A 14,302-nucleotide genomic window follows, 5' to 3' on the forward strand; every position below is an offset into this window, starting at 1 on the left:
CAAGTAAATCAAAAGCACTGTATTTTCCCAGGCTTGCCTCCGAGTCATGTTTATTAGGTCAGAATGGATACAAAGTTCTGGAATAGATCTTTTTACTGCCACATGCAATAAACTGTTAATAGAGAAATGTATGTAAATATTACTTCTTGGTGTCTGATCCACAGGGCACAGCATGTTTTGATGCTGTGTGATCAGTCAACCCTCCCACAGAAAAACCACTGGAGGGATTTGGGGGTGGGGAATCTCAGTGAGACTCGCCTCATGATACTTTCCCCAAAGAGTGTTAAGAGAGAGTGTCAGTGACAAGTTTGCCTCATGCACCAGCCCACCCCACCCTGTGAAATGAGCAGGGGATACTGATGGCAGAACCTGGGGATATGCAAGAGACCTATCCATGCAAAGGCCTCATACCTCTGCACCTGCTCTGAGGCCCTTTGTGCCCCCTCTAGCTTCCTGGCAACGTGGCTGCGCAGGAAGGCTGTGATGTAGATTGCTCTGGAAGCACCTATGAAAGTAGGTCCAAACCTTTCCCCCTGCTCAAGGGTATCTGGCAAGAGCCTCCTGCTCACTGCATCTCTTCTGACTGCAGCCTCTACCACAGCTTCCTCTCATTGTCTCTCCCTGAGTGTCTCCCCTCTCTCTACCACTTCCTGCTGCTCTTAGAGTGGAATCACCCTATCCCAGCTCAGAAGTACCTACTTAGTCACAAGGGCTGGCTGGCCCTTAAAGGAGGCTTGTTCGGGCAGGGAAGGGTGGTTCTTCAGCTGCTCCCGTCGTATAGCCCTCCCATTTTGGACGATTGTCCAAAGAGAGGAGCAAAGTCAAGTAGCCAAAGAAAGGAGCTGAGCAGCTACTTTACAATATAAGATTATCCTGCTTGAGAGAAGTAAAAATGCAGGCATGGTTTTAAAAGTGCCTGATTCCCCAATCACAGACTGAATTTAAAGTCCAGCCACTTCCACTCAGAAATTATGTTGTTGGGAGTCATATAAGTACCCAGACGTACAGAAAGAAAACTGTCTTTCTCAGATCCATGTATAATATCACAGGTCCCCTGAAATGAAGTTAATAGTGCTGATGGAAATGTTATGATGTGCACATTTAAAATCTGCCTATACTATCAAAAAGTGCAAAGATCCCATGAAGATGATGCAAGGCATGGAGAAATTGAATGCAGGGCCATGAATGTAGGGCTGGGGCAGGAGGTTGGGGTGCGGGAGGAAGTGTGGGGTATGGGAGGGTGTGCCATGTGCAGGAAGGGGCTATGGGCAAGGGGTTGGGATGCAGGGGGGGCCTGGGGTGCAGGGTCCAGCCCAGCGCTGCTTACCCGGAGCAGCTCCAGGGTGGCAGTGGCATGAAGTGAGGCTAAGGCAGGCTCCCTGCCTGCGCTGGCACCACGTTGCTCCCATAAGCGGCCGGCACCACGTCACTGCAGCCCCTGGGGGAAGGGAACGGCAGAGGGCTCCGCGTGCTGCCCTCGCCTATGAGTACCTCCTCCAAAGCTCCCATTGGCTGTGGTTCCCCGTTCCCGGCCAATGGGAGCTGCAGGGGGCAGTGTCTACAGGCAAGGGCAGCATGCGGAGCCCTCTGCCCCACCTTCCCCTCCAGGGACCGCAGGGACATGGTGCCGGCTGCTTCTGGGAGCAGCGCGGGGGCAGGGATTGCAGGGAGCCTGCCTTAGCCCCGTGGCGCCATGGGGCTGGTAATCCCGCAGGGTGGATCCAAAGCCCTGATGGGCTGGATCCAGCCTGCAGGCCGTAGTTTGCCCACCCCTAGTCTAATTATTAAGGCAAGGAATGTGCCTGGCAAAGGACGGTCTTCCATATATGATCATTGCATCCCAACATCGTGCATGTGAGAGCTTTGCAGTTTTGCCAGAATGAGTGGTAGTTACTGCTTTGTATGAAAAGATAAATAACATATTAAGACCCCAAAAAAAGTTGACCCTGGACTTTAATCTAATGTTGTCAAATTCTTCTTCACAGATTCCTGTTATGGGAGGAGCTTTCATGGACTCACCCAATGAGGACTTTGGTACAGAATACTCCTTGTTTAATTCATCGGCCAATGTCCATGCAGCTGCTTCAATGCAGAACCAGCCAGAAGAGACATCCCGCTCCTCAAACGATGCCATATTGTTATGGATTGCGATCATAGCAACAATTGGAAACATTGTGGTTGTGGGAGTGGTGTACGCCTTCACATTCTAAGAAGACAGGAGACTGGAATACTGCAGGAGTGGATGGCTACAAGCGTGTTTGTTGTGCGTGTTTGTGTATATATACATGTATAGCTATATAAATATATCTAGGTAGACACATTTTGTTCATTAAAAGCTGCCACAGTACTGGAAATGAAGTGCAAGTTATTAAACTTGAACTTCAGTAGCAAAGTTTGGATGCATTGGCAAATTTTGTGGAGGCAAAAGCTTTAATCAAGAACAGCCAATACATGTCATATATAAATTTGATGTGAAAGGCCAATGCCGATATGCAAAATACAAAATGAAAGTGGGATTTATGTAGAAAATGCTTATTTCCTATTGGTTGGATTTTCTAGTAGCTCTTCTGTTTTTCTTTTGTTCCTTTTGTTAAGTTTTTAATCTGCTTTTGGGATTGGTATTTCTGTCACAACATTATATGAAAAATGCTCTGTATCTTATGCTCCATGGAAATCTAGTTATCTAGATATGCAGATGCATTGGATGGTCAGCATTGGCTCAATTGTAAGTAGCGGATTTTCAGGATTCTTGTGTAACTAAAATGCACATGATCAGTTGGTAATGTGTAAAGTGTAGATATTATTAATCTTAAAGCAGTGGCATGTGGGTGGATGCATGGCTGGTTTAACTAGGACTCCCCTTCTAAAGACAGTGAGCAGAGATGATAATCTGAGTGTTAGTACTGAATCTGCTTGATATTTCCAGAACCTGTACTCCAGAGGATGTGGAGTGAGTTTTAAATGGGAGGGGCAAAAGCTCCAATTTCCATCAGACTATTGACAGCCAGAAATGATAATGATTATAGTTCATTGGATTGACCCCTTCTAGAAAATGAAGTCTGTGGCTCTTTTTGGTTCATTATGCTGAAATCCAAATTTCCCACAAAAGCCATGTGGTCAAATAAGCTTTATTTATGAATGAAAGAAATGACTTAAAGTGCAGTAATTCTGCAGCCTAATTAACTGCCAATGATTCATCTATGGGGATAAATGAATCACAAGGTTTACCAGGTAGCCCTACTGTGCACATACATAACCTCCCATGGTGAATTGGGTACATGAATTACATACAGTGGTGGGATATACGGAGCATTGGAGGGAAGTAGCTTAAGGGAAGTTGCTGATAGACCTTGACAAATGTTTACATTTAGGCACTAATATGTTTCTGTGGCCTGCTAACGAGGGGGGAAATGTAAAATCATTTGTGGTAGCAATTTTATACAAATATTTGTATTCAGTGTTCTATTATTGGGTAATGTCTTTGTTGTATTAATCTTGTGAACAATGATTTTTAAGGGCTGTATCCATCCAAAATAATCTGTAGCCTTCCTTGCCAAAGGAAGGATATATATCCATCTTCAGCCAAAGCTCATCTGAGCTGTAAAAGTCTGCCCCATTTCTCCTTCTCTTTTAAAAAAGGTGATGGATGTGAGCATAGAGAAATGGCAGCAGATAAATACTTTACACAAAACCTCTGTGTATTGGATAGTTCTCCCTCTACTCTTGTCCCCTACATCTATTACCCTGATTCCAGAAGGCCCTGTCTGCAGGCAAGGTGGCTATTTTTGACACTTCTCTGTCACTCAGCTCAAGGCTGGAATAAGAGCTGGCAAACGGATGGAGAGGTTTTGCTTTGATTTTTCTCTCTAAACCAATTTTCCTGCAGGGTTAGTGGATAGTCACACAATCCAGAGCAATATGTCCTAAATGAGCATTTCAGCTTTTGCATTTATTTATTGTTAGTCAAGTGCTGGCCTGTAAAGCTGCCCCGGTTCTTTTGCAGCTGGCTCACTGTCAGTCAACTGCAAAGATCCTTGATCCATGAAATCACAGGAGAGGATTCCCAAGGCCCTTTTCTAGGAGCCATACCGTACTCTGTATGGCTACCACTTCAGGAGGGAAGTGCAGTACCATTCCACACCACTGAACCTCTGAAACCAGACTCCTGGTTAAACTGTATGGATGATCAGTCACGGAGTATCTGTGACAGGCACCTGTGAAGCTGGTATTTTAGATGATTGGCATCCTACTATGTCTACTCTCTCCTTTATAGACAGAGGATTTAGCATCTATTAATGCTCATGTAAGAGAATAAGCCATTAAGTGCCAAATCCTGTAGCCCAAGTAAAGCCCTGAATGCAGTGAAATTAGTGTGGCAGGGTGCAGAAGGGCCTCTACAGTAGACTCAAAGAGGAGGCATTTGGGGGTAGGATGAGTTATGTCAGCAGTGCATTTGTAGTCCCCTCTCCCCGCCCCCATGTACATGTGTATGTAGTGGAAGAGCACAGCCCTCCATGGAGCAGCCTGGTGAAGGAGACTTCAACCTCTCACCCCATCACCAATAGCAATTGTCAAATGAAGTCCTTAGTGCAAGGCCCGTCTAATCAGGCTTTGGGCAGGGGAAAAGATTTGGTCCTAAGTGTGTGTGTGCCTCCTCGGCTTTCCGTTTTAAGATGCTCATGTATGGTAGAATAGTTTAATGTCATGCCCTCAGCTATTTCAGGTGTGTCACTAGCATCATAATTCCATCAATTAGTTATTAATAGGATTTTTCGGTGCCTCAAAAAGGCTTTGTAGTGATGCTACCTCATGCAGTAAAACTATTTTTGCATGGTTAATAGTAAAGCATTTTCATGCTAATTAAAACCAGTTAGACAACGTTGTATTTATCTAATGGGAATCTTTTGCTGCTCAGTGAATTTGCCAGTAGACTGCTTTGCTTCAACTTTTTAGGATTTTAATCTAAATGCAATTAGCAAAGTTTATCTTTAATCTCCCAAAGTATTGGACCAAATTGAAAAGGTACAGTCAACCATGAAAAAAATACTTAAGAATGAGTTGTTTTAAAATGAGAGATACTGCCATGTTGTCTTGTGCAAAGAAGTGCCCTACTTTCATATGAAGTCAACAGGAATTTCAGGAAAGATTGGAACGAACCAGTTCTCCCCCTCTCCTCTCTCTCTCTATATTTTTCATCATCAGAGTTGACTTGCCAGGAGGGGCCTGATGTAACTTAATGTAACTGATTTAAGAGGGGACATTTAAAGTAGGGTATCTAAGGAAAATATTCGCTCTTGCCACATCTCACACTTGAAAAGATTGTAAATGTGTGGTTAGCACTGTGAATTCAGGAGATTTCCACAAAATAAAGGCAGGTGCGATGGGAACTTTATGATTAAAAATAGCCTTCTCCAGGGATATATATGGACTATTGAATGAAAAGTCTGGGCAGTGTGTTGTCAAGCATATTAGGCTTGCACTGAGGTGGAATCTCATCAAACTAGGTGGATATGCAGCTCCAGAACCAGATATTAGCTGTCTAGGTATTTGTAACAGGATCTCAATGTGGTAGCTGAATCTAAGATCCAGATATGGATTGGAACTTCAGCGCTTGGCCCTCTTTCTGTATTGGGCCAAACCAGAAGGCGGAATCCAAATACCTCCACGTATTGGGGAATTTCCGATTTGGATCCAATTCTGCATCCAAACATTACAAAATGGACCCAACTTCCAATCCTAACTGGTGAAAGCAGCAGTTCTGGGAGAATAAGTAGGGCCACGGCAGATGCTTCTGCCTCAGGAACTCTGTTAGGATCCTTGTACTTTTGACTGCATTTTAGTGCTCTTCTTAAGCAGGTGTATGCTATGCCCTGACCTGCTCCAGCTAGCACTTACTGCTGACTGCACCATGGCCACTAGCCACCTGTGGACTGTGTAGCCCCCTCTTCCAACAGCCCTCACTCTCTTTGGGATGTGGTATGAGCTTCGGCATGTCAATCAGGAATTTCTGCCTGTGCATTTGTGCATGCTGGGGAGCTATTCTACGTGGCTATTTGGCAGGGGAGGAGGAGCCCCTCTGCACTTCTCCCTTGGCCCCCTTGCACACCAAAGCAGGAGTCAGCTCAAAGATTAGTTCAGGTCAGTATTAAAATAGAGGCACATAACACAAGCAAATGACAATGAGATACTCAGTGATATGCAGAGTGTGTTCATAGTTGCATTAGGCCTTTGTAGTGGAGAAGGCAGAATACCTTCTAAATCTAGCATAAGACCCCTAGCTGTATAAATGCCACACCTTGCAAATGCATGTAGTAACAATATCTGTCCTGTTCAAGGTTGTTAATGTACCTCAAGCTGATGTGCTGTGGGGAGCAAGGAGATGGGCTGGGTGATCTTCCGTAACTTCTAGAGCACTGTCTCTCAACCTTTCCAGACAACTGTACCCCTTTGTGGAGTCTGATTTGTCTTGAGTACCCACAAGTTGCACCTCACTTAAAAACGACTTGCTTACAAAATCAGAGATAAAAATACAAAAGTGTCAGAGCACACTATTACTGAAAAATGGCTTCCTTTCTTATTTTTACCATATAATTATAAAATAAATCAATTGGAATATAAATATTGTACTTACATTTCAGTATATAGTATATAGAGCAGTATAAAGAAGTCATTGTCTGAAATTGTAGTTTGTACTGACTTTGCTAGTGCTTTTTATGTAGTCTGTTGTAAAACTAGGCAAATATCTAGATGAGGTGATATTCCCTGTAGAAGACCTCTATGTACCCTGGTTGAGAATCACTGTTCTAGGGCTCTATGCTCATGTATCTCACTATTTTAAGAATGATTTGACCATGAGCAGCCACCATCCCAACTGAGCAGCCCTGTTGGCATTTTAGCAAAGAGACAAAGGATTGAACAGGTATGGAGACTGCTGGTTCCTCCAGGTCAGGAAGGAGGCATGTTAGTAGGGAGAGGTGAGCGGGGAAGCTTACCGAGCTGCCCCTGCTGTCCTTGTTCTCTTTGGCCTCCATCACTATTAATCCAGTACATGCCCCCAGCACTAACATTCCTTTACCACAAAATGAGAGAGGCGGAAAACATGCCTGTTTCCCAGCAAATGTGGTTTGAAATCAATCATTTCCCTTTGTTAACAACAACTAACAACAAGCAAAATGGAGGAAAGAGATGGCTCGTGTGTTTCAAGCAATATAGATCACCATTTAACAGCGCTCTTGTCAGACGCTGAGCCCCCTCAACTCTTCCCGACTTCAGTGAGAGCTGGGGGCACTCAGCATCTTGCAGGAGTGCTCAGCACCATTCAAGAATGAGATGAGAGAGGATGCAAGCTAGACAAACATCTGCTTCAGATACACCCATATCGAGCCAACTGGAAGCTTTACTACGGTGGGTGAGTCCAATCCAAATACAGCCACAGTCTTTGTTCAGTGAGCCATTATATATTTTCTCTATTATTGAAAGCCTCCTGTTTAATATCCTGCCATTATTCAATTCTTAATATCCTCTTTGCATTTTCCTGCAGGGAGCTAGTAACTATTAATTTAACACAGCTCTGCTTTTCACACCATGTCCCTGCAAAGTATAATTTTACTGAGTTTTCTGTGGTTAATCACAGAAGTAGATCTGGAAAATGACATTTTGTTAAAAAAATATGATTTTTGTTAATAAAAAGAATTGGCCAAAATCAAAACCGCAGTTGGAAACACTTCTGAGCTTTGGAGTTTCGATATCTGGAACTGACTTTCATCTCACTAATGCTAGGGAAGATGAAGGGCATCCCGTGTTTCACCTAATGGTATAAAGTCCCATGCAGAATTCAGAGCTCCGTTAACTAGCATTCTGTTCCTATGCTCCCAATTCAGTTACTCTGATCTCTGTTCACACAAGAGCTGGACATCCCATGGGGACATAGTGTACAGCAGCTCCTCCCTATTTCTGTTGTTGAGACTCCTGAGGGAAGCATTTGTATTTACCCTGCTAGCACTAGCAACTGTGGCCAGGGATCAAGACTAGTGTGAAATATCGGGACAGGGGGTGGGAGGGTAATAGGAACCCATATAAAAAAAAGCCCCAAATATCGGGACTGTCCCTATAAAATTGGGACATCTGGTCACCCTAATCAAGACTGAGCTATGTGTACCTTGATTTGTCACCACAAGAAAAGCATAGGAGAATTTATGCAGGGCGTGGAAGATGAGGGGTTGTCCCACCTTAGCTCCAGCCTTGGGCATGTCCTACACAGGTTGGAGCTTCCTGGGGCCTGCTTTAAACTATGCCAGCTTTCATGGTCCCCTAGCTGGGCATTGCTGGAGTACATTGAGCTCCTCATGCCCACCTCTCTCATCCCACTCTGCCTCTGACATAGCCCCTGCACCAAAGGCTGCAGGATAAGGTGGTGTAGGAGGCAACCACGCTGATTCTGTGTTGACTGAGGATTCCCACACACATCAGGAATCCCCAGCAGATAGTCTCTGCTCTCTTTGCGCTGCCTGAAAGTCACAAAGCGGGTAGAGTGAGGCCAAGAATCTACCCTTCCATATCAAGAGTGATACGTGCCTTCACAGAATGAAGTGGGTGACATTTTTATGTGGTCCTAGCCTATTCCAGAGTATTCAGACTGATTCAATATGGTTTGGCCTGTGACAACAGGTAGGTTATTTTAAGGGTGTCAATTATCCTAGTCAATTTTGTGATGGGTTGTGTGTGCCTGTCATGTCTGCATTGGCTAAAAGAAGCCAAAACAAACCTGACAGGCTTACACAATAGATAAGTGATTTGACTAGCACAATTGAACCTGCAGGCTATGGTTTTTTAGGCCTATCTATTACATCAGAGCTACTTGTTGCTGAATATTCAGTGGAAGGGAAGAAAACATTTACTTCTGAATGGCTTGGCGTTTAGGCCCCTTTAAACTGATGTTTTTTTCCTCTTTTGTTAATTCTTTTTCTCCTGATCTTGCTACTGCAGTCAGTCATTTTGGGAACTATCATAACACTTAGCCAGGAAGACTCCCCTAAATTATAAAACTGCTTGTGACAGAAAAGCCTTTGAGCACACTAGGTCTCTGTAGCATACTGCAGGGTCCAGCCCCCAAGACAGGTTCACCTTGAGGTTCATGGACATGTTCAAGATGTTACCAAGGCAACTAGCCCTTTAGCATGAGCACAACCTTGTTATCTCATCATCTGAAAGTCTTAACAAAGTTGGAAAATCCCCAAAGGCCCCCTTTGTTAGATCTGTTCTGTACTTCCTATGCCAGGCGGTGTGGCTGGCGGGGTAGGGGATGGAGGCCTTCAGGTACAGAAACAGCAAAAGAGGCCTCCCAATTTTGGAGAAATGTTTGAGGGACGATTTATTATGTAAAGCCCTATGTTGTATATAAAGAGATATAGACAACAATAGAAAACTATATAACAGACAGATCTCTCATCCATAAATAGTTAATGAGGAAGCATTATTTGCATAATGCTAACACCCCCAGCTGTTCTATAGAACTTTACAGTGGTAGCTCTCAAAGTGCTTTATAAGGGAGGTCAGGATCCTTATTCTCATTTTACAGAGGAGGTAACTGAATCTCTGAGAGCTGAAGCAATTTGCCCAACATCATCCAGCAGGCCAGTGGAAAAGCCTGGGCTAGAACTGAGGTCTCACAATTCCCTGTCTAGGACACAATCCTTTAGGCCATACTGTCTCCCTTGACTGTTTTATTTCAAATGCACCTTCCTCTAAAGTAACTGGCTACAACAAATCAAACACAACATGACACAATTCCTTTATTTTGTTATCTTCCCCCATTGGCACTTTTTAAAATCTCCCTTAGGGGCACGTGAGTTAATTCCCAATCAACCCATCAAGGAACCAGATTAGGAACCAGAAATAGTCTTCATCCCTTCTCTCAATTTTGCAGACATTCCAAATACTGCTAGAGAAAGTCCAGGAGAGCAAGTGCATCTTCCCTTCCCATAGGTAAGTGTTAGTTACCAAGGGCCATACAAAACTACCCAATATTTCTGCAAGCCAGGCAATACTTTGGGGGGCCTCTGAGTCATGGCCCCACTATGTTGCGATTCCCTCTGAGACCTCTTTCCACTCAGCTTCCCAAGAACTTAGTTCAACTCCAAACTTTGTCATTCAGGTATCTCTATGTGGCACAGCAATACTGTGCTGAGTTGATCAAACTCAAACACCAGGGGTGGATGCAGGGTACATCACTGATCTAAAGTTACAGAGAAACCCTCTCCCTTTACATACATTTACACTTCTCATTGCATTTACTGTACATTGCATCATGCATTTTTATATTGGCTTGGTTATTGTGTCGGAACCATCCCTGGACAGCATGCTCTGTTCATGCCTTGTCCATGCTCAACCTTCTCTTTACCGCATCTTCACATTCCTGACTTATCTTGTTCATAGTAAATGATTCCTTGGGTATTCCCCTTGTTATCTGAGCTAGTCAGACATTCTCTCTTAGCCTACTGACACATTTATTTATCTTAGTTACTACAAATATTCCATCTTTAGTCTGCTGATCAATTTCCCTCTCTAATCCTGTCTTCCAAAAAATGAGGCTTCCCCCATATTTAATTACTTATGTCAAGCCAGGCTTACATTCCTACACCTTCTCATTTATAGCATCTATGCTCATCAATATTTGTGCAGCTTAAACATGCCTGCTGCCTGAGTCAATAGACGCTCAGCCTTTATCAGCAAGCTGGCACCCACAAGTGCAAGCTCCTACCTAGCCAGCTTTTAGTAAACAGCCTCCTTTTAACCTCAAAACCCAGTCCTCATGTAATTCTACAGCTGGAACTAGGGTATTATGATTACTAATAGAAAACGGAGTGGGAGGAGGAGAAAAGGAGGCTGATGGTGTAGCACTAAGAGCCGCATCCCAGAAAGTGGAAAAATCGTATGAATACCGACATTGTTGTTGTTATTATTTGTTTGTTTCTGGTAGCATTAACAATGTGTTAGGCACTGTACATACACACAAAAAAGACACAGCCACTAATTCAAAGAGCTTCCCATCAAGAAATTCAGTTTAAAGGGTTCTGAGGATAAAATTCGTGATGAAGTAAGAGTTTGTCTAAGAATAATGCATGGCTGTGTTGATGTCAATGGCTAAACTCCCATTGGCTTCCATGGGGCTAGAATTTTACCCAATGTGAAATCATACTCCTCAGTGTATCTGTGGTCAGAGCAGGTGTTTGGAGCTCACATGTCAGGGTATTTGTGGCCCATCTTATCTCCAATAAGTACCAGAACTCTAGCAGCCAGGATTAAATGTTTTTGGATGTTGAATACTGATCAATATAATATTGTTGAATATTGACCAATATCATACTGGATTTAAATATTCTAGCATGCACTGGAAATGCAGGTTTTCACAGCTAATGTAATGTTGGACTTATACAGTAATTTGCTACAGTTTATAGCAATTTTTTCTTGATATGGAGAGAATCCTTTCTGTTAAAGGTTGGGGTAATATTGTGTATCGAAAAACTGATCCAATCTTGCTTCTATGGAGTAGGAGAATCCAGATCCCCAAGAATATGGAGACTTTCTCCCAAAGTTTAATACCCTGTCATCTTGACTTTTTTTCCAGGTGTCTGGCAAAGTGATATTTTAAAAAACATATGGGAAAGCTACTGAATAGACTGTTCATGCTTTATTGTGTTTCATTGTGCTGTAATCAGCACGGGTAGCACAAATAGATCAGACAGATTCTATGGGACCCTTTTCCATAATAGAGACAAAGTTGCAGGACTGACCTTACACCAGTATACGGCATTACGATAAAACCATCATCATGGATTTAAACTGCACCGTGCACTCATATCCAATAAAACAATCATGTCAGTCTCTTTGGGTGACTTTTCAATACACACACTTTTTGTGATGATGTGAAATCAGACACATCTTTGTATGTCATCATTTGGTATGTGGACCTGTCCCTAAATATTCCCTATGGTTCCATTTTACAGTGTGTTTAATTTTGCCTCTTCCAGAAATAATGATGGGCCAGTTTTGATACAGGTATTGCTATCTAGGAACTCTTTTCCTCTTGGCTGTTCTTCATGTTGACATGGGGGCAGGATTGAGGCCAGAAAAGGCTAATGTATCATTCAGTTAAAGAAAAATAACCTGAATCGAAATACTTCTGGAGTCCTAGTATTATAATTTATTTTCTGTATTAATGTGCCTCAGAGCCGTAATCATGAACCAACCCCTCGTTGTGCTAGAAGTTCTGCAAACACAGAACAAAAAGATGATTCCTGACCTTAGCGGCTCCTAAGCCACAGATATTTAAAACCCGGGGATCTCTTTTGCTCTCAGGTGTTCATTGAAGCAGATGTATGAACATTCCTAAAGGCCACCCACCTGCTTCAACATGTGGGGGAACATAATGGGCCCAGAAGCGAAGAGGGACAGCCCCAGCAACAAGGGAGGGAGACACTCACAGAGGGACAGATGGTAGCTCCTCCCTCACCTTGGAGTCTCTGGGGCCCTTTGTGGGAGTCAGGCATTGATTGGGCCATTCAGAGATTTAACCTGGAGCCTGGTCCATGTGGAACCTCTTTTGGTTCCATTCCAGCAGATGATATGTGATCATTCCTAAATCAACTTCTGAGCAAAGACCATGGATGTGGGAACTTGCTTGGAACTTTTCTGATAGAACTGAAAAAAAGTTTAATAGCGAGGCAGTGAAAAACCCCTAAAACACCTTCAAACACAAACTGATCCTGCTGCCACTGGAATCAGACAGCTAAACTATATGCGTAATTTTACTCCCACGAGTAGTCTCTTCGATGTCAATGGGCTTACTCATATGAATTAAATTAAACTGCAGGATCAAAGCCTAAAATTCATACTGGGTTATTAGGCTCCTCCCTTCACAAGAATGCCTACAGCCCCAGTGCTGCAAGCGGGTCCATGCAGACAGAACCTTGCCCTCTTGTGGAGCCCCCATTGGCTTGACTAAGGTTCCTTGCTGATAAAATGGGTCTGCCTATGCAGAACAGCTTGCAGGACTGGGGACTTAAATCTCTTTTATATCTCTAAAATCTTTGTTATTTAAAAAGAAATCAGATCAATGTATTTTTTAAATGAATGGGTAATAGAAAATCTGAGAATTTTGATAGATGGGGCAGAGGGGTGTATAATATAGCAAATTTGTAACTTGCCTTCTCCTTCCATTTCGCTGCTTGCTTGAAGAGCATCTGAACTTAATCAAGTGAAGACTTGCTTCAATTCTGAAGTTGACAAGCCCTTAATTGGGTGCAAAATCTCAAAAGAGTTTGTAGGTGATGTAAATAAGTCAAAGAGGTAGCTTTGTTACCTAACTTGCAATGTATTTATTTTTTTCAAATTTGGTTAGCTTTTCATTTCAATTACCACTTGCAGAATTTTTGCAAAAATTCAAACTAATTCCATTGATGCTGTCCAAACTTCACCCAAACTCTCACTGTTTTAGGAAGCTAACCCTTCCTTTTAATCTTATTTAAGTCACCGGCTTTCACAAGAGTCCTTCGGTATTTAGTACCATTTTTATTAAGTATCTTTGACAATATAACGCTCATGTTCTTTCTCTCTGATACTTCTTTCTCTGCTTGGTTTGCTTTGAAGGGGCTTCACTGTACTGTTTTATATTGTATGGGTTGGTTTACAGAAACTTTATTCTTGTAATGAATTGTTCTTGAAATGTGGATTTATCTGTACAGATAAAAAGTTTGAAAACTGTTGTGTGTCTAATTGGATTTTTCATAATTTATTGTAATCCTTACTGGTATAGTAAACAGAAAAATGTTCCTTTAAGCTTCTGCTACATTCATTTTCTAATTATTTAACTGGCTTCACTATGTATTTACTTATTACTTGTTTACTCTTTTTACTATGATGAGAATAACAAAATTTGTTAATGTAAGATTAAATTTGTGCTTTTTCTTGATAAAGTTCTTGAAATTGACCACAACAGGATGATTTTTATTTCATTCTCTCGGTTAACTTGAAAGGGATTGGATTATATTTAAAGTTGAGTCTATCAGTGTATTAATAATCACCTATAATTTACAGATTCCATTATTTGTTAATCTCTGAGAATTTATTAAAAATAAAAATAACATAATTTAAAATAAATGCACCACTCATCTGTTACACACAATACCAAGAAGAAAGGCTGTAGATCAATACAGATAACAGATTAGGGTGACCAGACATCCCGATATTAGCAGGTCCATCCTGATATTAGGGGCTTTGTCTTATATAGGCAACTATACTCTCC

At 42.4% G+C, this 14,302-nt stretch overlaps 1 protein-coding gene across 1 annotated transcript in view; it reads left to right on the forward strand.

Annotated features, from left to right (window-relative positions):
- The window catches only part of C4H14orf132 (chromosome 4 C14orf132 homolog), a 62,657-nt gene extending 48,670 nt beyond the window's left edge, over positions 1-13,987 (forward strand). The window contains exon 2 of the mRNA XM_054026465.1: positions 1,986-13,987. Coding sequence (XP_053882440.1) covers positions 1,986-2,210 — 225 coding nt within the window. The 3' untranslated portion in view covers positions 2,211-13,987. The remainder of the gene's footprint in view (positions 1-1,985) is intronic.
- The last annotated feature ends 315 nt before the right edge of the window (positions 13,988-14,302 follow it).

The sequence above is a fragment of the Malaclemys terrapin genome, chromosome 4, assembly GCF_027887155.1.
Source record: "Malaclemys terrapin pileata isolate rMalTer1 chromosome 4, rMalTer1.hap1, whole genome shotgun sequence".
NCBI classification, from domain to species: Eukaryota; Metazoa; Chordata; order Testudines; family Emydidae; genus Malaclemys; species Malaclemys terrapin.